At 37.3% G+C, this 23145-nt stretch overlaps 1 protein-coding gene across 2 annotated transcripts in view; it reads left to right on the top strand.

Moving 5' to 3' along the window:
- Positions 1–23145, top strand: part of SYT14 (synaptotagmin 14) — a 193206-nt gene that overhangs the window by 8209 nt on the left and 161852 nt on the right. For both annotated transcript variants that reach the window (XM_047705248.1, XM_047705249.1), the window contains exon 2: positions 7882–7929. In XM_047705248.1, coding sequence (XP_047561204.1) covers positions 7882–7929 — 48 coding nt within the window. The remainder of the gene's footprint in view (positions 1–7881; positions 7930–23145) is intronic.

The following is a 23145-nucleotide window of genomic DNA, read 5'->3' as shown; positions in this document are numbered from 1 at the left end:
CTGTCTTTAAAATTGAAGCTTGGGGGCGCCTGGGTGGCTCAGTTGGTTAACCATCTGATTTCAGCTCAGGTTATGATCTCAAGGTCCTGCTCAGCAGGAAGTTTGCTTGTCCCTCTCCCTATATACGTCTGTACCCTTACCCCATTGATGCCCTTGCTCTCTCTCTCTCTCAAATAAGTAAATAAAATCCTAAAAAGAATTGAAGACTGGCTCAGTTCAGAAACCATGATCTTTCCATAACACTCTGCTTTCAGAGATTATTCCAGGGTGTCTGGGTGGCTCAGTGGGTTAAAGCCTCTGCATTCTGCTTAAGTCATGATCCCAGAATCCCCACGTTGGGCTCCCTGCTGAGCTGGGAGGCTGCTTCCCTTCCTCTCTCTCTGCCTGCCTCTCTGCTTACCTTTGATCTCTGTCAAATAAATAAATAAAAATCTTTTTAAAAAATTGAGATTATTCCTTGAATGACTTAATTAGGGTCAAAACTGAAAGGTATCTAGAGATTAGTGACTGTGGTCTAAATGGGTTAAATTGATTGTGGGAGGAGAGTTGGCAACATTAATAGGAAACATTTACTATTCATGCCTATTATAGCATAGATGTCTGCTTAAGAATTAACTATAACAGAGTTATAAGTATAAGTGACACAATTTAATTTTTGACCACTTTAATGCATATGTTTCAGTGACATCTTTAGATAAGGTAGAATTTAAGGTTTTTTTTTTTTTAAGATTTATTTATTTTTTTAGAGAGACAGAGTATGAGTGGGGGGAAGGGGAAGAGAGAGAGACAGACAGACAAGACTGAGGGAAACAGACTCCCCACAGAGCTAGGACCCTGAAGCAGAGCTTGATCCCATAGCCCTGAGATCATGACCTGAACCGAAGTCATGAGTTGGGCGCTTAACCCACTGAGCTACCCACGTGCCCCAAATTTAAGGTATTTTTAAAGTAGCCTTGTGGTGTTTGAGAAGAAATTAATAGAGCCTGTAAATTGTAGTGATTTCATTTATTGGTCAAAATTTACATGGTAGAAAAAATAAAGTCAATTTTAAAAAGGACTCCTAGTTCCATTTTAAATAAACTAAGTCTTTAGGTTTTATTCCATTTTTGTATAATTGGGCATATTTTGTTGGGACTGTAACAACACTGGCCATTTCCTTTTGTAGGCATATGGAAAAGTACATACGTTATAAATCCCTATGACCAACCCCCCTCAACCCCTGCTTAAAAAGAAAGTCCTGTTTCCCAGGTACACTCTCGGTCATGTGCATCCATACACACATGCACACATTCGTAGCATGTCTGCGTGTGCCCACACACATTTATTTCCTCTTAAACTGTGTACTTAACGCCAATTGTAGAAGATTCTGCTGGTTTACATTATGCTCCTACATGGGTTTGCCTGAGGGAAAAGATGGTAACTGTGACTAAGCTTGTCATTTTCTATTTCTCATTTCCATGTTACTGAGATGATTATTTCAAGAGCAAGGCTGGTATTATCTCTAAGAATAGTTTTGAGAAACTGACTTTTATTTAAATTACCTTAAAGGATTAGAAAACTATTTTATAATTTTTACTTTTTTCATAAAATGAAGAAAAGTCTATTTTTAAATTCCTTACTATAACAGCCCTAGGGTCCTAATTATTTTTTCTGACAATAAACTAGTGATCCTGGGCAACTTAGTGTTTAGTGCCTCAGTTTGTTTATTCTAATGAACTAAACAACTTTATTTCCGACTTCTGATTGCTTTTTATATTCTGTCATTCTCTTATGGTCTCCCAAGTTTTCATTAGTGTTAATATGTTTGCAGTAAATTTGATGTGTGAAAAATTGTATTTATATAAGTGTTCATTTGAGGATGATTATTCATTTTAGTAGAAGACTTCGCTCTTTCTAAAGAGACTGACTAATTTATTACTTTAAATAATCATTCCCCTAAATTGGTTCAGCTACTGTGGAAACCAGTATGGTGGTTTCTTAAAAAATTAAAAATAGAACACCATAAGATGCAGCAGTCCCCCAGCTGGGTACATAGCTAAAAGAAATGAAAAAAATATATTGAAGAGATATCTGTGCTTCCATGTTTATTGCAGTGTTATTCACAACAGCCAAGACGCAAGCCAAGTGTCCGTCAGCGGAGGAATGGGTAGAAAGGTGGTATATGTATATACAATGGAATATTATTCAACCCTAAAAAGATGGAATTCCTGCCATTTGTGACAACATGGATGAACTTTGAGGGCATTATGCTAAGTGAAATAAGTCAGACATGAGTGACAGTATATGGTATCACTTAAATGTGGAATCTAAAAAAAGCTGAACTTGTAAAAACAGAGAGTGGAATGGTGATTACCAGGGTCTGGGGGATCTGGGGGAATTGGGAAAATGTTAAGAGTGAAAACTTGCAACCCGTAGATAAGTAAGTCCTGGCAAGCTAATGCGCAGTTCAGTGGTTATAGACAACGATACTATGTTATCAACTTAGAAGTTGCTAAGAGACTGGATCTTAATTGTGACATCACACACAAGAAATGATAATTATGTGATGCCGTAGAGGTGTTAGCTAAGGCTATGGTGGTAATCATATCGAGATATATAAATATCAAATCAACGTGTATACCTTAAACTTACACAGTGTTCAAGACAATTCTAACTCAATAAAAATGATCAATAATCATTTTTCTATGCATTTGATTTGCATATTTGTTATATACTTATATCAAACTATCACAGTGTGCGCTTTAAATATCTTACAATTTTATATGTTCAGCTATACCTCAATAAAGCTGAAATTTTAAAAAATAATAATTCCCCTGTGCATTATACTCTTAAAATCAGTAAGCCATTTTCTGAATTGCCACCATTTCTAAGTCAGGATATGCCTACCATGACTTGCCTTTTGTTTACAAATTTGACTCATTTGGAAACTTTTCAGACTTATTTTTAGAGATTTTAGAACAAGGCATGAAGTTTGTACAAAGTTCACTGTATCTCTGATTGAAAAATTATTTAAGCCTTTTGACTCCCAAACATATTCATTAAAACCTATACATTTAACATATAGAATGCATATTTTTTCCTTAACACTCTTAACTGGTCTCTGAAAGGATTGAGGACAAAAGGAATATTGATTTCAATGTCCAGTAATAAAGTTTATTTAACTTTCTGTGTTTTTTTTTTTGTACTTTTAAAAGGAAGGTTTTTTTCCTAAATTTCATTTTATTGCCTGGCATTTATTTTTTTAAGATTTTATTTATTTATTTGACAGAGAGTGGGCACAAGCAGGCAGAGTGGGAGGCAGAGGGAGAGGGAGAATCAGGCTCCCTGCTGAGCAGGGAGCCCAATGTGGGACTTGATCTTAGGACCCTGGGATCATGACCTGAGCCAAAGGCAGACTTTTAACCAACTGAGCCCCCCGGATGTCACTGCCTGGCATTTATTTATCCTTAATATTCCTTTTCATTTCAGTAATGATCGTGATTGTTCATGATTTCCACGTACATCATCAGAATCTCACTTGGTTAGAATTTTGCTAACAGATGCTAGGAAGAGTAGAGCTCGATCTCTTTTTTTCTAGTTATGTGATTTTTGTGCGTACTTTGACAAATTTGACAATTATAAATTGACTCTATAAATTTAAAAATATAGTAATTCCTTGACTTAGCTTTTTATTTATGAAGTTCTTTCATTTGATATAGATAAATTGAATACTTTTAAAAGTGGGAGTTAGGGGATGCCTGGGTGGCTCAGTTGGTTGGACGACTGCCTTCGGCTCAGGTCATGATCCTGGAGTCCCGGGATCGAGTCCCGCATCGGGCTCCCAGCTCCACGGGGAGTCTGCTTCTCTCTCTGACCTTCTCCTAGCTCATGCTCTCTCTCACTGTCTCTCTCTCAAATAAATAAATAAAATCTTAAAAAAAAAAAAAGTGGGAGTTAGCTTTCATGGTCATTTTGTAGTTTTGAGAAAAATCTTATATAATATTTTTATTGTTACTATTAATACTAAGCCTGCAAAAAACCGTGCACTTATATTTAAGATTATTAGTGTATGCCAAGACCTAACCAACTTACATTAAATATAGGGAAAGTCTAGATTTAATTACAGGCTTTAAAAAGTACAGTCTTACTAACATAAATTAAGTACATGAGGCAAACTGCGTTATACTACAAGTGTTATCTTCTGGAGAATAGGCCTTAAAGACCATATAAGAAATATTTTTATGTGGCCTCTGAAAACATCAGTGATGGCATTAGTGTATGTTATAGTTATGTTATTGTTAATTTTATGATTCTTCCAAATTTCTTGAAAATAGTTTCTTCTGTAATCTGGTAAATTTCCTCTTTCTGGTTTTTTATTAGGTTCTTCTTTTTTACTTTAATTTTTTTATTTTTTTTTCAGCATAACAGTATTCATTATTTTTGCACCACACCCAGTGCTCCATGCAATCCGTGCCCTCTACAATACCCACCACCTGGTGCCCCCAACCTCCCACCCCCCACCCCTTCAAAATTCTCAGATCGTTTTTCAGAGTCCATAGTCTCTCATGGTTCACCTCCCCTTCCAATTTCCCTCAACTCCCTTCTCCTCTCCATCTCCCCTTGTCCTCCATGCTATTTGTTATGCTCCACAAATAAGTGAAACCATATGATAATTGACTCTCTCTGCTTGACTTATTTCACTCAGCATAATCTCTTCCAGTCCCGTCCATGTTGCTACAAAACTTGGGGATTCATCCTTTCATTCTTTCTTTTTTTTTTTTTTTTTTACAGCTTTATAAACATATATTTTTATCCCCAGGGGTACAGGTCTGCGAATCGCCAGGTTTACACACTTCACAACACTCACCATAGCACATACCCTCCCCGATATCCATAACCCCACCCCCTCTCCCAACCCCCTCCCCCCATTAACCCTCAGTTTGTTTTGTGAGATTAAGAGTCACTTATGGTTTGTCTCCCTCCCAATCCCATCTTGTTTCATTTACTCTTCTCCTACCCCCTCGACCCCCCATGTTGCATCTCCTCTCCCTCATATCAGGGAGATCATATGATAGTTGTCTTTCTCCGATTGACTTATTTCGCTAAGCATGATACCCTCTAGTTCCATCCACGTCGTCGCAAATGGCAAGATTTCATTTCTTTTGATGGCTGCATAGTATTCCATTGTGTATATATACCACATCTTCTTTATCCATTCGTCTATAGATGGACATCTAGGTTCTTTCCATAGTTTGGCTATTGTAGACATTGCTGCTATAAACATTCGGGTGCACGTGCCCCTTCGGATCACTATGTTTGTATCTTTAGGGTAAATACCCAGCAGTGCAATTGCAGGGTCATAGGGTAGTTCTATTTTCAACATTTTGAGGAACCTCCATGCTGTTTTCCAGAGTGGTTGCACCAGCTTGCATTCCCACCAACAGTGTAGGAGGGTTCCCCTTTCTCCGCATCCTCGCCAGCATCTGTCATTTCCTGACTTGTTAATTTTAGCCATTCTGACTGGTGTGAGGTGATATCTCATGGTGGTTTTGATTTGTATTTCCCTGATGCCGAGTGATATGGAGCACTTTTTCATGTGTCTGTTGGCCATCTGGATGTCTTCTTTGCAGAAATGTCTGTTCATGTCCTCTGCCCATTTCTTGATTGGATTATTTGTTCTTTGGGTGTTGAGTTTGCTAAGTTCTTTATAGATTTTGGACACTAGCCCTTTATCCGATATGTCATTTGCAAATATCTTCTCCCATTCTGTCAGTTGTCTTTTGGTTTTTTTAACTGTTTCCTTTGCTGTGCAAAAGCTTTTGATCTTGATAAAATCCCCAAAGTTCATTTTTGCCCTTGCTTCCCTTGCCTTTGGTGATGTTCCTAGGAAGATGTTGCTGCGGCTGACGTCGAAGAGGTTGCTGCCTGTGTTCTCCTCGAGGATTTTGATGGATTCCTTTCTCACATTGAGATCCTTCATCCATTTTGAGTCTATTTTCGTGTGTGGTGTAAGGAAATGATCCAATTTCATTTTTCTGCATGTGGCTGTCCAATTTTCCCAACACCATTTATTGAAGAGGCTGTCTTTGTTCCATTGGACATTCTTTCCTGCTTTGTCGAAGATGAGTTGACCATAGAGTTGAGGGTCCATTTCTGGGCTCTCTATTCTGTTCCATTGATCTATGTGTCTGTTTTTGTGCCAGTACCATGCTGTCTTGATGATGACAGCTTTGTTTATTAGGTTCTTCTCAGTATTAAAGCTATATAGTGTATAGTTGTAGCTCATTCTTGCCCTTCAGCAAGTGATCAGTGGTTGCCCATTGGTAATATTCCAGTTAGTAAGGTCTCAGTACATTTACACGGAGGTTTGCTGAATGATGGTTATTTCATAATCATCGTTTTAGGTTAGGTATTTCTTCTTGCTAAGTCTATCTTCCTGATAACCAGTGATTAGTTTGTTGTGTTGATAATAATCACAAACCTGGCATTGTTACAACCAAGTTGGAATACAGATCTAACCTACTTTAGTGATAGAAATACTGTTTTATAGTTTTTTAGCTTGCTTCTCAGATGACCTACTTTTTTAAGTGGATATCATGGCTTTTACCTCTCATGTTACAGCTATAAGCTATTTCTATTTTTTATAAGTGTTATAAGATATACACTTAACTGTTCATAACTGTTCATAACCTGTAATGAGTAAGATTAAATTATTTAATATTTCTATTATGCAAAGTTTAAACATAATTCACAGCGTAATTATAAGGTCATGCATATATAGAACACTACAGAGTTTCATTTAGTTTGCATTCATATAAAACAGTGGCATTATGTTTCAGAGTGAAGGAAATGCCTATTTGTATAGAGACTAGTATTATTTTTATTTACTTTTTTCTTTTATGATAGAGTAATTTTTGTCATTGTGGTTAAATTTGTTTTTATCATCCTATTTATAAAGTGTTTTTTTACAGATTTATAAGAGTGGATATTCTTTTTTTCTTTTTTAAAGATTTTATAATTTGACAGAGAAAGAGACATTGAGAGAGGGAACACAAGCAGGGGGTGTGGAAGAGGGAGAAGCAGGGTTTCCACTAAACAGAGAGCCCAGTGTGGAGCTCAATCCCAGGACCCTGGAATCATGAGCTGAGCCAAAGGCAGACGCTTAACAACTGAGGCACCCAGGCGCCCCAAGAGTGGGTATTCTTTAGCTACCCAGGGAAAAGATTACATTTCATTTTATACCATATGAGTATATATGTGATAAAATATAAATAGGGCCTTTACAGGGTTGACCTTTCCATATTAACTTACCTGTGTATATTAAACCTCAGATACAAAAGTGGCTTCTCTCCTGCAGTGGTTCCTTCTAGATGATTTGAAGAGGTCCTTAGGAAATGGTGGTATGATATCTGCTCTTGAGAAGATTGCCATTAAAATAACAGGCTTGGCTTGGATGAAGTCTTTATTCCGAGACTTTATAAGATCTTAGTTTATGGGTTCAAGGAAATTCTGGACAGCAAGTTATCATATAGTTGAACTTAAGGAAGATTAGGAAACTCTTTCTCCTGAGATCATTGGTAAAAGCTAATTTATTTATTTATTTATTTTTTTTTTAAAAGATTTTTTTTTTAAAATTTATTTGACAGACAGATCACAAGTAGGCAGAGAGGCAGGCAGAGAGAGAGAGAGAGAGAGGAAGAGGAGGCAGGCTCCCTGCTGAGCAGAGAGCCCAATGTGGGACTCGATCCCAGGACCCTGGGATCATGACCTGAGCCGAAGGCAGAGGCTTTAACCACTGAGCCACCCAGGCACCCCGGTAAAAGCTAATTTAAAACAGTTCTTTATAATAGTCAAACTCACATTATTTCCTCTTTTTTAACTTCTAACAAATCTTTTTAACAGGTGGAGAAAGAACCTGTGGAGTACATGAACTTATTTGTATTCGAAAAGGTAAGTCAGTGCTCTGCATGGATATTTTGATACAAAACGAATATTTCACATCATATGTTAAATTTTAGTAAGATGGCAGGTAATTTGCACTTAGAATAAAATGTAATAAGTACTAATATTTCTTATTTGTATTATAGACTTAAGTATCCATAAAGTATGTATTGTTTATTATGTGGTTACTGAGAGTTGTTACTTTATATTTAGTTTTGTTGGGCTGATAAAGCCTGGTTTCTAGCATATTGGTTATTAGACATGGTGAAGAGGCACAGAATGGAGGGTTTGATTTTTGTTCCCTTTCAGAATCTGGAATCTGAGTGCATGCTGATCTCCCATTGACTTCTGTTCTATTACTGTACCCCATCAGAGAGATGTGAGGAATTGGTTGAAATTCAGATCGGGACCATGTCCAAAGACCACAGCATCCTTTGACACCAACAACTGTCTATGCTTCCTTAGAAGGAGCCACCTGGCAACCGGGTGGTTCAACAAGGTGGCCCCAGGAAAGGTAATTCAGTTATTAGGTGGGAGGCAAGGAATCAGATCTTCTCTAGATTTGCAATAATCAGGAGAACCTTGGGAGTCCCCACATTCACGAGTAACGAGAAATCGGTGAAATGGTGTGAAGAAAGGAAAAGATACGTCTGGGGAGGTCAGGGGAGGAAATCTTCATAAATTTAGTACTCTTTTCTCTTTTTAAACTTGGGAGACTTTGTTTTTCTTGCATCTCTCTTGAAAACTGACTTGGTCCTCCTGAGCGGCCAGCGAGCAGCAATTCTGTCCCCACTATTTCACCCTAAGGAGGTTTGAGGCAGCATCGTATTTGTGATACCTGTTGGTGGGCCAGGGAAATGTCAGCATATATTCAGTTAAGTCTTCAGCAGGTCTGAAAAGCTTCAGCTGCTTTAGAGTTGAAAAAATTTCTGATCCTTCTACGGTGAATTTGTGTGACCATTAATAACATGGTCATATTACAGTTTATATGTCACTACGTGTGACGGCTGTACATTTAAAAACACCCTGCTTCCTTGATTAAAGTGTTGTTTATATACCTTTCCTCTGGCAACATAGAGGAGAAAATTGAGGTCCATTTCCCAAAATCTCAAATTTTTTATTATGATTTTCATGCTATAATCATTGTCAATTGTTCTTCTTATCTAATATGGGGGGGACAGATGTATACATTGTTTTTTTCCTTGATGTAAACATTTTTAAAACTTCTATAATATGTTAATCTGGAATTACTAAAAATGTTTTAAATAATTTTACAGTTATTAGCTTTTCCCACCAAAACTTTTTAAAACACAGAATTTATTTGGTGGGATAGAAGACACTGTACAAATCACTTGGAATCAAAAGTTGTGAAAGCTGTGGTTAGGTGAATGAGAAGACAAGAGCAGAGACTGCTAGAATGGAAGACAGTAAATGTGCAGAGGCTCTTTTGTGGCTACGATGGGAACATAAAGCTACAGCAGAGAAAATAGTATAGACAGGGATCAGTGATGATCTGAACACACCTTTTTAGTATGGGTCTTCTTGTTGTTCTGTATTGCTGTCTTAATTCCAGTCCAGGTAGTTCACAGATAATGCTTTGCCCAGATTTCTATTAGTCCAGCCTTTTCACTTCTTTCTGCTTTTCTGTAGAATTTTAAATGTGTGATTAAAATTTTAAAAAATGATCATACTGTAGCCGTCTCGTGGAAAATTTCTGAATCTTTGTGTGTGCCCTCAGCATTTAGTTCAGTGTCCTCTTCTAGGGGATTGATGTTCCATAAGTATTTAAATATTTCAAAATTAATGCTCAAAGCTAAAGCTTTTGCATGGTAAGCTGGACTTTGATAGCTGAGAGCATTTGAAGGTTATATGAAGCCAAATAATTGTAATTAGTATCAGGGATTCTGGTAAAATGGCATCTCTGACGACATATCCGGCTTCTTTTTACCTGTTTGGCTGTTCCTTCTCTTTCTCCTTTCCTGGCTTCTCTCTTCTGTCAGAACTCAAATACTGGAATGTATCAGAGTTTGGTGCTGGACTTGCTTCATTTTTCCATCTTTTCCCTCTGTTTGGTTTTATTCAGTTCTCTCTTAAATGCCACACAAATTTGTAAATCCAGCTCTGAGCTGTCCTCGAGCTGCCTGTTCTTCTATCCTGTATTTACTTAATCTTTTTATCTGGATGTCTCCCGCAAACAACTTGGCATGTCTAAAATGCAAGTCTTGGTTTTCTCACATGAGCCTGTACCTTCCTCAGTCTTCCCCGTCTCCGCTAATAAAAAGCCCAGTCTATCCAGTTTCTCAAGTCCGACCTTAAGAGTAACTGTTATTTCACTCCTTCTGTCTTTCCATTTAATATATTAACCGGTTCTGCCACGTCTACCTTCAAAATAGATTTTGAAGCCATCCTCTTTTTTCCATCCTGCTGTTATCCTTGTAGCCTGCATTCCTGTCTTCTCTTGCCTACACAACTCTAATAATTTTCTAACTAGTTTCCCTACTTCCACAATTCTCTCCTTTAATATGTACCAGTGAGCCTTTTTTTTTTTTTAAATCCAGTGATCTTTCAAAATATGAATCAGGTTTACATGCATTAAATGTGTATCAGATTTTAAATATATGTCCACTCCTGTGAATTCCCATTATACCTGGAATAAAATCAAAAAGCCTTACCCTGGTCTATAAAGCCTTACATTGTAGCATCAACTCCAAGTCCAAAACATCATCTAAATATCATCTACTCCTCATCTAAAATCATTTATATTAGGTGTGGGTGAAACTCTGGGTATGACCCATCATGGGTCAAAATTCCTTTCCTATCTCTAGACCTGTGAAACTAGAAAACAAATTACCTGCTTTCCAGATACAGTGATGGAGGAGGCATGGGATAACAGAGACTTTTCCACCCCAAAAGGGAGGAAATGGAAGGAAGAAAGGAGTCACTGGTACTTAGCGATTTTAAAATTTGAAACTGGGAAAAAGCTCTCGGTTTCAAGGTCTGGGAATCACATTGTCTAGCTCTTGACCCTGAGGTCTGAAGCTCCAACCCTCTGGGTTTAAGACTCCACCCTTGGAGTCATCTTTCCTTTTTCATGAAAGGTAGTGTGTGTTTGCACCACTTTTCTGCCTCTAGGATTTTGGTAGTCCATCAGTCTTCTTGTATTTCGTCTTCTTGACCCTTTCAGTTCCAGCTGGCAGGGTTTATATATAATATTCTCAGAAACCCCGTGAGTCTTTTCTGTATGTCATCAGGATTTGTTCCGGTAGACAAGGTGCTTCTCCACAGGTCTTTCCTGGGTTATTCCACCTCTTTCTTTGGCTTTTGCTCAGATGAGGGTGGGAAAGACCCAAGAGTAGTAGGTTTAATCCCTTCAGAGAACTCTCTGTGTCACTGAGTTGTGTTCAGTTTGAGACACTGACAAAAAGTTGTCTAGCTATACCTTTGGCTCCAGAGCCTGCTTTCTTTACGTTGAATCCCTAATTTTAGCGTAATTCACAATCTGGATAGGCTGAAAATTTTCCAAATCATGAAGTCCTCCTGCCTTTTTACTTAAAAGTTTTTCCCTTGATTTATCTGTTTCCTCCCAAGGTTTACTAAAAACAGCATGAATAAACCCAGCCACCCTTTCAGCAGATTGCTTGGAAATCTCCTTAGCTAAATATCCAAGTTCACTGTAATTTCCATATAACTGTAGGACATAGTTTAGCCAGGCCCCCTGCCACTGGGTCACAAGGATCTCCTTTCTCGAGTTTCCAGCTTCCTGCTCTTCCTTTCTTTCTGACGTCTCACCAGCAGCACCTTTAAGTTTCTGTTTCCACAGTGATCCCTTTGCCTGTTTAGGTCTTGTAAATCTAAGACCTATATAAGGTTTTTTTCCTACCACGTGTTTCATTTTTCTCCCTCAGTCCTGACTAGCAGAATCATTAATACCTATGTTTCTCCTAAAAGGCAATAAATATTTCTCAAGGCACTTTAGGCTTCTTCTGTCATGCTCCCCAGAATTCTTCAGATTTCTCCCCAGTACCTAATTGCAAAGCCACTTCCCTATGTTAGGTATCTGTTACAGCAGCTCCCCACTTTCAGTTACTAAACTCTGTATTCGTTTACTACGGCTGTGGTAATAAATGACCACAGCTTTGCTGGCTTAAAACAACACAAGCTTATTCTCTTATAGTTCTGGAGACCAGAAGTCCAAAGTCCGTTTCACTGGGCTTAAGTTCAAGCTTTTCTTCAGGACGTTGGAGGGGAGGCTCTGCTTCCTTATCTTTTCCATCTAGAGGCCACCTGTGTTCTGTGGCTTGTGGTCCTTTCCTCCCATCTTCAAAGCCTGTCACTCCACAAACTCTGCTTCTGATGTTCTGTTTGTTTTTTTCTCCTACTCATTCTGACTGCCTCCCTCCCTCTTCTAAGAACTCTGGGGATTACATCAGGCCTACTAGTAGGATAATCCGCTGTAATCTTGCCATCTCAAGATCCTTAACACAACAAAATATGCAAAATCCCTCTTGCCATTTCGGGTGATACATACTGGCTCTGGGGATTGGGACATGACGTCTTTGAGAGGCCATTACTCAGCCTGACACACTTACATGGCTTGAGCCCTGCCCACTTCATGCTTTTTGTTTTATGCATACTATCTTTTACTCACTATGCCTCAGCCACATTGGTTTTATTTTTCTTCATTAAATGTCCAGGCTTGTTTCTGGCTAAAGATTTTATTACAGGCTATTTTCTCTGCCTGTAATACTCTCCCCTAGCAGCTCTTGGAATGACTGATTCAACTAATCCTTTAGGACTCATTCCAAGTGTTACTTTCTCAATCACACATTTCCTACTGACCATAGCTAAAGTAGCTCCTTCTATTCTTTAATCTTAATGCTATCATCCTATCCATTTAGAAACGTCTATCTTAATTGGCACTTATCACTTATATAGTTAATTACTGTTTTGCAGAAGAACTCTATGCCCCTCCATCAAATATAAGATCTAATTGGGTCGGAGCTTTGGTGGATTTGTTTACCGCAGTATTGCCAGTGTTGAGAATTACATAGGACATATGGTAGATATTTAATAAATGTTTGAATTAATGAATGAGTGAATTGGATTTAGCTGAATTAATTTTGAATAATTGTATTCGCTGTTTACCACTTAGGAGGCATTTATAGTACTCTCTCTATGCAAATACAATTCTAAATGTAATGATGGTGAAGATTTCTTTTTTCAGTAATGATTTAAACTAGATAATATAAAATTTTCTGCACTAAAACACCTAACAACACTGGAGAAAATATTAGCACATATACCTTTCAATTTTTTTTTTTTTTTAGATTTTATTTATTTATTTGAGACAGAGATCACAAGCAGGCAGAGAGGCAGGCAGAGAGAGAGGAGGAAGCAGGCTCTCCGCAGAGCAGAGAGCCCGATGCGGGGCTCGATCCCAGGACCCTGGGATCATGACCTGAGCCAAAGGCAGAGGCTTTAACTCATTGAGCCACCCAGGTGCCCCTCAATGTATTTTTAAGCCCAGAGAAAAGTTAGGGAACCCTCAGAGTTAAAAAATATGGAGGCTCATCAGGGAAGGACAAATCCAAACCATCTTGAGATAACATCCCACTCGCACTAGGATGGCTAAAATAAAAGGGACAATAACCAGTGTTGATGAAGAAGTGGAGAAACTGGAACCTCACACATTACTGGTGGGGTCATAAAGTGCTGCAGCCACTTTGCAAAACAGCTTGCCATTTCCTCAGCAAGTGAAACATAGAGTTACCATATGACCCAGAAGTTTTATTCCTAGGTATATAACCAAGAAAATTGAAAACTTATGTTCACACAAAAGCCTGTATTGTAATAGTCATAGCATTACTATTCATAATAACCAAAGTGGAGAAAACCTAAATGCCCATGAAGTGATGGCTGAATAAACAAAATGTGGTCTATCCACACAATGGAGTATTAGTCAGCAATAAAAAGGAATGAGGTATTGATACGAGATACAATATGGAGAAACTGTGAAAACGTTGCCTTTAGTGAAAGAAGGAAGACCTAAAAGGCCACATAATGTATGGTTCTATTTCTATGAAATGTCCAGAACCAGCAAATCTGTAGATTAGTGCTTTTCAGGAGCTGGGGGAAAGAGGGAATGGAGAGTGGCTGCTGATGGGTACAAAGTTTCTTTTTGGGATGATGAAAATGCTCTGAAATGAGACCGTGGTAATGGTCACACATCTCTGTGAATATACTAAAAACCACTGAATTACACTTTAAAGGATGGAATATTTGGTGAATGGTACGACAATAAAGCTGTTTTGTTGTTTTTTTTTTTAACCAAGAAGTAAAACTAGAGCTGTAGATTCACAGCCATAGACTTCTCATATGGTGGCCAGTATTCTAACATAAGATAGATACTGTGTGACTTATTAATCTACCCTTAGAAGGAGGCACATGGTATTACTTCTGCTCTGCTGTATTGGCACAAGCACTTGCAAGCCTGCTTAGGTTCAAAAGGAGGAGGTTCTTAATGGGAGTGGTACAAAGAATTTGTAACCATTAAAAAAAAAAGTCAGTATCCTATATGCTTATGTTAGAAGAGAACGAAATTTATGACACAGGCATTCAGGGTAAGAAGTTAGAACTATCTTCTCATAAGCTCAGAGTAAGTAGAAAGAAGGAAAGACTAAAGATAACAAAAAATTAATCAAATAGAAGCAAAGATACAATAAAGATAAACAGAACCAAAATGCCACTGCTTTGCAAAGTCTTATGAAATAGTTAGATCTCTAGTATCACTAATTAAAAACACAATATAGAAACCACAAGTAAATAATGTTAGCGTTGTAAAAGGGGTATAATTGCACTTATAAGTGAGCTTTCAAAAATCCTAAAAGCTTTAATGACTTCTTCTTATTTTTTTTTTATTTAATGACTTCTTGATAGTAAATTTGAAGTTGTAGATGAAATGGACAATTTCAGAGAAAAATAGAATTTAAACTGATAGTAAATTTTAATTGACTAATTAATTAATCGCAAGTGGTTTTTTTTTTTTTTAGGCAACTTGTCATTCAGTCTTCAAAGAAAAAATGACCCAACCTTATGAAAACTGTTCTAGAGACTAAAAGAAATGGAACATTATCCCAAATTACTTCATAAGACTGGAATATAACCTTGATAGTAATCCAGAGTAATACAGTCTGAGAGAGGGAAATATATGCTGATCTAACTTAGGAACATGGATATAAGAATTAGCAAAACAAATCCTGCAATGGTTTGAGGAAAACATACAAACGTATGACAAACTGAATCATTACAAGAATGTTGCATTAGAGTCTATTCAAAAGGTATACTATGTTGATCATGTGAGCATCTCAACAGAAGCATTTGATAAAATTTATCATTCATTTATAATATTAGCTCTTTTTTAAAAAAAACGTTTTATTTTTTTTAAAGATTTTATGTATTTACTTATTTGAGAGAGAGAGAGAGTGAGAGAGAGCATGAAGAGGGGAGAAGGTCAGAGGGAGAAGCAGACTCCCTGCAGAGCTAGGAGCCTGATGCAGGACTCGATCCCAGGACTCTGGGATCATGACCTGAGCTGAAGGGAGTCGCTTAACCAACTGAGCCACCCAAGCACCCTATAATAATAGCTCTTACACTAAGAATACAAAGAAACTTCTGTAACCTAAAAATGGTATCTGTCAAAAATAAGAAACTACTAAATGGTGAAATATTAGAAGCATGAATGTTGCTATTCAGCATCATATTGGACAGTTTAGCCAGTAGTAAGCCACAACAGAGAAATTCAAAAATAAATGGATAATGCTAATATTATTTATAGCTGATGTTGATTATCTACATAGAAAATCCAAGAGACTTTATAAACAAATTAATAGAACAAGGGAGTTCAGTAAATTTGATTAATGCAAGATCACTATGTAAAAATAAGGTAGATTTTTATATGTAATAGGCAACAAACAATTAGAAAATGCAATAAAAATCTCTTTTAGAGTATTGTGATATCCATAATATACCCAGGAACAAATTGAACAAAAGATGTGTATGACTTTTATGGAGAAAATGAAAAACCTTTATATACAGACAACAAAGAAAACATGTAAATGAAGAGATAAATAATTTTTATGAGTAGAGATATGCAGTATGTTTAAATTGGCAGTACTCCCCCAAATTAATCTATAAATTTAATAGAATTCTAATCTAAATACCAGCAAGAATTTTCAGGGAATGTGCAAGTTATTTCTTAAATGTATATGGCAGAGCAAACAGCAAAGAATAAGTAAGATAGCTTTTAAGTAAAGAAATGTAGTAGGGGGGTGGGTATGTATTAATTAAAATATTCATTTAGTTGCTTTATCAGAGATTAAGTGACTGAACAAGAAAGGTTTATTTCTCTCTTAAGGTAGAAGTCTAAGCTGATAGGCAGGATGGAGTTTGCTGATTCCACTTAATGAGTTTCTTCTGTCTTGCTCTGATACGCCTAGGATGTTGTCTTCCTTGGCATGTTGAAAGTTACCACGTCCACATTCCAGCTGCCGGAAAGGGAAATGGAGAAGGCAGCTCTTTTTAAGGCTGTGATCCAGAATTGCAAGCATGTGACTTCTACTTGCATGTCATTGGCCAGAATTTAGTTACATGGTCATACATGGCCAAGGGAAGCGGAGACCAGTTCTGCCAGGTGGCCGTTCACGCTGAATCCGGGAAGTTGAGTCCGTAACTAAACAGAAAGAATTGACATTGGGCGGCTGTTAGTCGTCTCTGCTTCAGGGATTTGCCCTGTTGATATCCAGAGCTTCTTGTAAAGTTACAGTAATTAAAATAGAACGGAATTGGGCCAGATACAGGGAAATAGTCTAATGAGACACGTTAAAGAGAACAGAAGCAGTCTCTTACACAGGGAAGCTTAGTTTACGTCAGAGGTGGTACCACAATTCAGTGGAATAAAGATGGACTACTTAGTAAATGATGCTGAGAAAATTGGTTATCCATGTGAAAAAAAGTAAAAGTGGGTCTGTGTTTCATGCTGTGAACTGAAATAGTGTTTGGATTAACTTTAAAACTTTTTTTTTTAAAGATTTTATTTATTTATTTGACAGAGAGAGATCACAAGTAGACAGAGAGGCAGGCAGAGAGAGGGAGGGAAGCAGGCTCCCTGCTGAGCAGAGAGCCCGATGCGGGACTCGATCCCAGGAGCCTGAGATCATGACCTGAGCCGAAGGCAGCGGCCTAACCCACTGAGCCACCCAGGAGCCCTAACTTTAAAACTTTTAAGAGAATATTTAAAATCACTCTGATGTCAATGTGGGAAACAAGTTTTCGAGGCACAGAAAGCACAGCCTCTGAAGGAAAAGATTGATAAATTTCAGCATTTTTGAATTTAAAACTTCTGTACAAGAAAAGCTACTAGAAGCAGGGTACACAGGACAAGTCACAAAATGGCAAGTGCTGTTTGCGTTGTGTACAGTCAGTGAAAGTTAGGGTCACAGTACATAATGACCCCCGCTGTATTCTTTTTTTTTTTTTTTAATATTTTATTTATTTGACAGAGAGATCACAAGCAGGCAGAGAAGTAGGCAGAGAGAGAGGGGGAAGCAGACTCCCTGCTGAGCAGAGAGCTGGATGGGGGGGCTGCATCCCAGGACCCTGAGATCATGACCTGAGCTGAAGACAGAGGCTTTAACTTACTGAGCCACCCAGCCCCCACCCCCCGCTCCGGTGTATTCTTAAAGTCTCCTGATGTATATGTGCACAGCCCCATTCAAGGTGCTGGGAGTAGAATAGGCAGAAATGGCTGCCCGCATGGAGCTTACCTTCTAGAGGAGGGAGACTGATGATAAATAAGGAGAGTGTTTGTAAGTAAAACATATACTGTACTAGAAAGTGATAAGTGATATGGAGAAAGATGAATCATGGAAAAGGAAATAGGGCTTGCAGCTTACCTCTTCAGCAGTTTAGGGTGGCAAGGGAAGACGTGTTTGAGAAAATGAAAATGAATAGTGATTGGAGTGAAGGGAGTAAGCCAGGCCAATCTATTAGGGAAGAACATTCCAGGAAGAAGGAACAAGTGTGAAGACCCTGAGGTGGGAATGATCTTGGCTGGCCTGAAGAACAGAAAGGTCAGTGGGTGGCTGGAGCAGAGTGACAGGGAAAGGAACAAAGGCAGACAAGTAATAGAAGACTAGATTGTATAGGGTCTTGCGAGTCCTGAAAGTGTTTTGACACTTTGTAAGTGAAATGGAAGCCATTGAAGGGTATTAATATATCTTGAATTATATTTCTCTTTCATTAAGTATGACAAATATCCAATATATAGAAAAGAGGTTAGAGTAGTTAACCCACATGGACTCCCCACCTAAATTCAAAAATTATATTCATTTTCTGTGTTTGCTTCAGTTATGTATACTTTTAACCTAGATTCTAGAATGTTTCAGTTAGCATTTGTTTATGTATAATATAGAAAGATATATAACATATATATTAAAAGGTATATGTAAACATATATAAAAAGTATATATAAGAACTATATGGTGTATAAATAAGAATTATGTATATTTCTCCTTTCTACAAAAGGTTCAATACTATATATGTTTTGTGTTTGCCTTTTTTTTCCTTTAAACTAATTATGTGCATCAGAGTGAAATTCAAATTAGAATGCGGGGATCTCTCGGTCTTTTTTTTTCCAGCTGCATTGTACTTCATTATGTGACCATACCATAAATCATTCAACTGATTGCTTGAAAATGGAAATAGCTTGTTTAAAATTTTTGCTATTAAAATAGTGTTACGTGAATAACTTGGTGCATGTGTTACTGCTTATTAGTGGCCTGTTTTTAGGTTTAGATTTAGATTTTAGATTTAGATTCTAAAAAGTGGGATTTCTGAGTCAAAGAGTAATTCTTACTTAATTGTACTACAAATTGCAGAAATCCTATCCTTATGCATTGTATTTGTTGACTTTGAGATACTTGTTTATTAAAGATATCAGGAAGGCAGCTTGTTGGTTACCCAAATTTGGAATTTAGGGGAAAGGTCAGGATAGGAGACATAAATTTAGGGGTATATAGTATTTAAAGCCATGAGATTATTTGAGATTACCCATGATGTGAGCTTAGGTAGAAAACAGAAGATGACTGACCAAGTATAACATTAATATGAATATAGACTTACATGTGAAAATTAAAGGATATTTATGTTGTACTTGTTGAACATGATTAGTAATTTATCTTAATGTTTTATCTTTGGAATTAATTTAAAAAGATAATAGTTTTCTTGCATTCTAGTAGGGATAATTGTTTGATTTTTGGATAATTGTTTGACTTTCTCACTTTCTCACTTAAAAGCATCTTGCAGGAATAAATGAATGTTCTCAGTTAATCTTAACATAGTGGTTCTTTTAGAGATTTTGACATTTGAGTAGGCAAAGTAAGAAGCTATATTCTATATAGGAAGAGAATATAATAGTATAGTTGAATACACCTTAAAGTTTTCTATTACACAAGGAATTTGTGTTAGTTTGCATTCGATCCACTTTTAAAGTCCGGACTCATGCAAAATTATGATGTATGTAATATGTGTCTTAATTATTTCTTTTCTTTAAAAGTGAGAGCCCTGATTTTTAAATCAAAGTAATACTTTTTACACAGTTACTAAGCTTTCCCCTAGCCCTTCTGTCCTTCGTACTAGTCCCACTCCACAGAGGCAAAAGACTTTCAGCCCTTGAGCTGTCTTTTTTTCCTGCTTACCTTGATATTCTAAATAACATTTCTCTGCTATTTCTTGATTTTGAAAATATTTGGACATCTGTTGTTTTTCTGCTATGGTAGGTAAAGAGTTTTAGCAGATCAGTGTAATGGTTAGGTATGTGGTTCTTGATTCAAGAATTGGGTTCTAATAATATCTTTCTACCACTGATTAACTTTGTGACCTTGGGCAGGTTACTGAACCCTTGTGTATGTCCCTGTTCTCATCTATAAAACAGGATAACAGTATTTTTTAAATTAACATATAATGTATTATTTGCCCCAGGGGTATAGGTCTGTGAATCATCGAGCTTACACATTTCACAGTACTCACCATAGCACATACCCTCCCCGATTTCCATAACCCAGCCACCTTATCCCTCCTCCCACCACCCCCCAGCAACCTTTAGTTTGTTTCCTGAGATTAAGAGTCTCTTACGGTTTGTCTCCCTCCCCAGTCCCATCTTGTTTCATTTTTTCCCTCCCTACCCCCACTACCTCCCGCCCTGCCTCTCAGATTCCTCATACAGGATAGCAGTATTGACTTCGTCAGAGAGAATGTGTACATTTGTTGACTAAAACTAAATTATAATAAAATTTAATCATTGTAATCATAACAAAAGTAATACAATATTACTTCATCTTCCTCATTCGTCTACATCATCCACATCCCTTTTCTCTAGTATAATTGTATTTGTTTTAAATCAGTTTTCAGAATTTACATTTTTATGATCAGTATTGTTTGCAGTAAAGCCTTGTTATATACCAATTCTATTTTCTTCTTTGTACAATTTTCACCTTTCTTCTTAAAATACCCTCTCTCTTGTCCACTTTTAGGCACCTACTTCATTAACCCATTTCTCATTAACCAATTTCAAATCCATGGGGATTTCTCTGTCATTCAGGTTTGATTTGTTATCACCCTTCCTCCCATGTTGACATATACCTCTTCTCTATCAGAGGTCATTGAAGTTTTTCTGCTTCCCTAGGAGCTAATTAGCCAGTGTATTACTTAGACTGCTGTTAGCTGCTATACCAAGCAAACTCCAAACAAATAATGACTTGAACAGGATAGAGGTTCATTTTTCACTTGTGTGAAGTCTAAATCAGGTATATCAAATGGCCACTTGGCACTCCTTTGAACTCCTTTGAGCCAGGGATCCAGGTTCCTTCTCTCTTGGGGCTGTGGCACCTTCATAGTGTGGTTTCAGAGGTTGCTGGATTCATCTGTGTCAGCAGAGGGTGGAGGAGAGGGACTGGGAAATGAGAATTGTGCCTCAGAGGTTGTTATGGGCTAAGCCTGGAAGCAGTGCACATTCCCTAGGACTCATATCCCGTGTCAGTAATTCAGTCATGGGGCTGCATCTGACTTCAGAACAGCCTGGGAGGTAGTAATGAGCCAGCGAAACTGAGAAGTACAGAAAGTACATTCTCTCATTTATCAGTTAATCTACCTTAGTGTATATTATATGTTCCTAGGCTTACATGTTCTGTTTATGTTAATGATAACCATCTGGAAAAATTCCCTCTAGATGTAGTTGTATAACCACAAGATGTGATTTCAGTGGAAGAATTTCAGGCTAAGTAGAAGAGGTTGATGTGGAAAGATAAGAGTAAAGTTTTTGCTGTATTTTGTTCTGGCCTGGAGGGATTGCGTATCCTCTGATTTTGTGATTCTCTTGTCTTGCTGTACTCTTCCATTTTCTTTTCCCCTTCGCTACCCAGTTGCCTGAAAGCCTTCTCTCTCTGCATTTTTTTCTCCTCCAGAACTATAAGATACAAAGACTGTCCCTTTAAATCATGCTTGCTCCTTTAACTCACATGCACTTCGAAGTTCTTTCCCTGTGCTATAATCTACTCAATTACTTACTTATTTTTTAATGTTTTCAGATTTAGGATAAACTTATCTTTCTGTCAGTAGTTTTAGATCAAGCTTTGTTCTCCTTGCTGTCTTCTTTTTTCTGTCTTCTCAGCAGTTTTTCTGTCTTCCTTGTGCTCACAACAAGACCTTTTAGTGGGGTTGGAGTGGGTGGGAGCATGAGAGATTATGCACTACAATTTGGTTAAATTTTGTATTTTTACTATCAGTTATTTTGAAGTTTCAGTGTTCTTTGTATTCAGGTTATTCTGAGGACATAAGGTTTTTTTTTGTCTTTGTTTTGTTTTTTAAAAAATTCTGTTACATTAGTCACCATACAGTACATCATTAGTTTTTGATGTAGTGTTCCATGATTCATTGTTTGCATATAACACCAGTGTTCTATGTAATCTGTGCCCTCCTTAATACCCATCACCAGGCTCACCCATCCCTCCACCCTCCTCCCTTCTAAAACTCTCCATTTGTTTCCCCAGAATCCATAGTCTCTCATGGCTTCAAAATAGGTTATTACGTAGATTACTTTTCCCTTCTTTTGCATAGTTTAGGGAGGAGAAATTAGGAGGTATGGACCAGGTGGCTTCCATTTTCTTTGGATACTCAGAAGTATCTATGGTGTTTTGATGAATAAAAGTGTAAATTTAGTCTGACTTCTAAATACATTCTTTGGTTTCTTTTCATTCTTTTCTTCCTCTCTTTTCTTTTCTCCTGTCTCTTTCTCTCTAACACTCTTTTAGACTTTTTGAAGGAAATTCTATATTATTTTAAAAGTTTAAAATATCGCCTTAAGACTTAAAGTTCATATTTAAATTATTGATCTATCTGGGATTAATTTTTTATGTGGTTGAAATAAGAACCCAGTTTCACTTTTTCTTTATGGATAACCAGTAGTTCCAATACAATTTACTAAATATTCCAAATATTTCTCACTGATTGGCAGTGCTACCTTTGTTATGTGTCAGGTTTCTATTTATGTATGGGTCTATTTCTCTGCTTCTTTTTTTTTTTTTTTTTTAAAGATTTTATTTATTTGACAGAGAGAAATCACAAGTAAGCAGAGAGGCAGGCAGAGAGAGAGGAGGAAGCAGGCTCCCCGCTGAGCAGTAAGCCCGATGTGGGGCTCGAACCCAGGACCTGGGATCATGACCTGAGCCGAAGGCAGCGGCTTAACCCACTGAGCCACCCAGGCGCCCCAACTGCTCCTTCTTTTTGTTCCATTAATCAACACTTACCTATTCCTTAACTGTACCTCCCTATTCTAAATGGAGCTTTTTTGATTCTGACTGTCTATTAGGGCAGATTCTCCTTCTTTTTCTTCTTCAGAGATGTCATGATTTTTTCTGGGCCTTTGTTTTTCTGTATAAATTTTAGAATCAGTTTGGTTTCTCAAAAAGATCTTTTGAAATTTTAATGGGATTTACGTTGAGTTTTTACATTAGTGTAGAGTTAATATTGCTATAGTACCAAAACTTCTTGTTCTTGAATATGGTGTATCTTTGTACTTGTTTAATGCTTTTCAATAACGTTTAAAGATTTTTCTCTATAAAGATATTGCATGTCTTTTATTAGATTTCTATATAAGATATATATTTTTTGCTA

The sequence above is a fragment of the Lutra lutra genome, chromosome 15 (genome assembly GCF_902655055.1).
Source record: "Lutra lutra chromosome 15, mLutLut1.2, whole genome shotgun sequence".
Taxonomy (NCBI): Eukaryota; Metazoa; Chordata; class Mammalia; order Carnivora; family Mustelidae; genus Lutra; species Lutra lutra.
The sequence above is the reverse complement of the archived record's forward strand: the minus strand, read 5'-3'. Positions and strand labels throughout refer to the sequence as shown.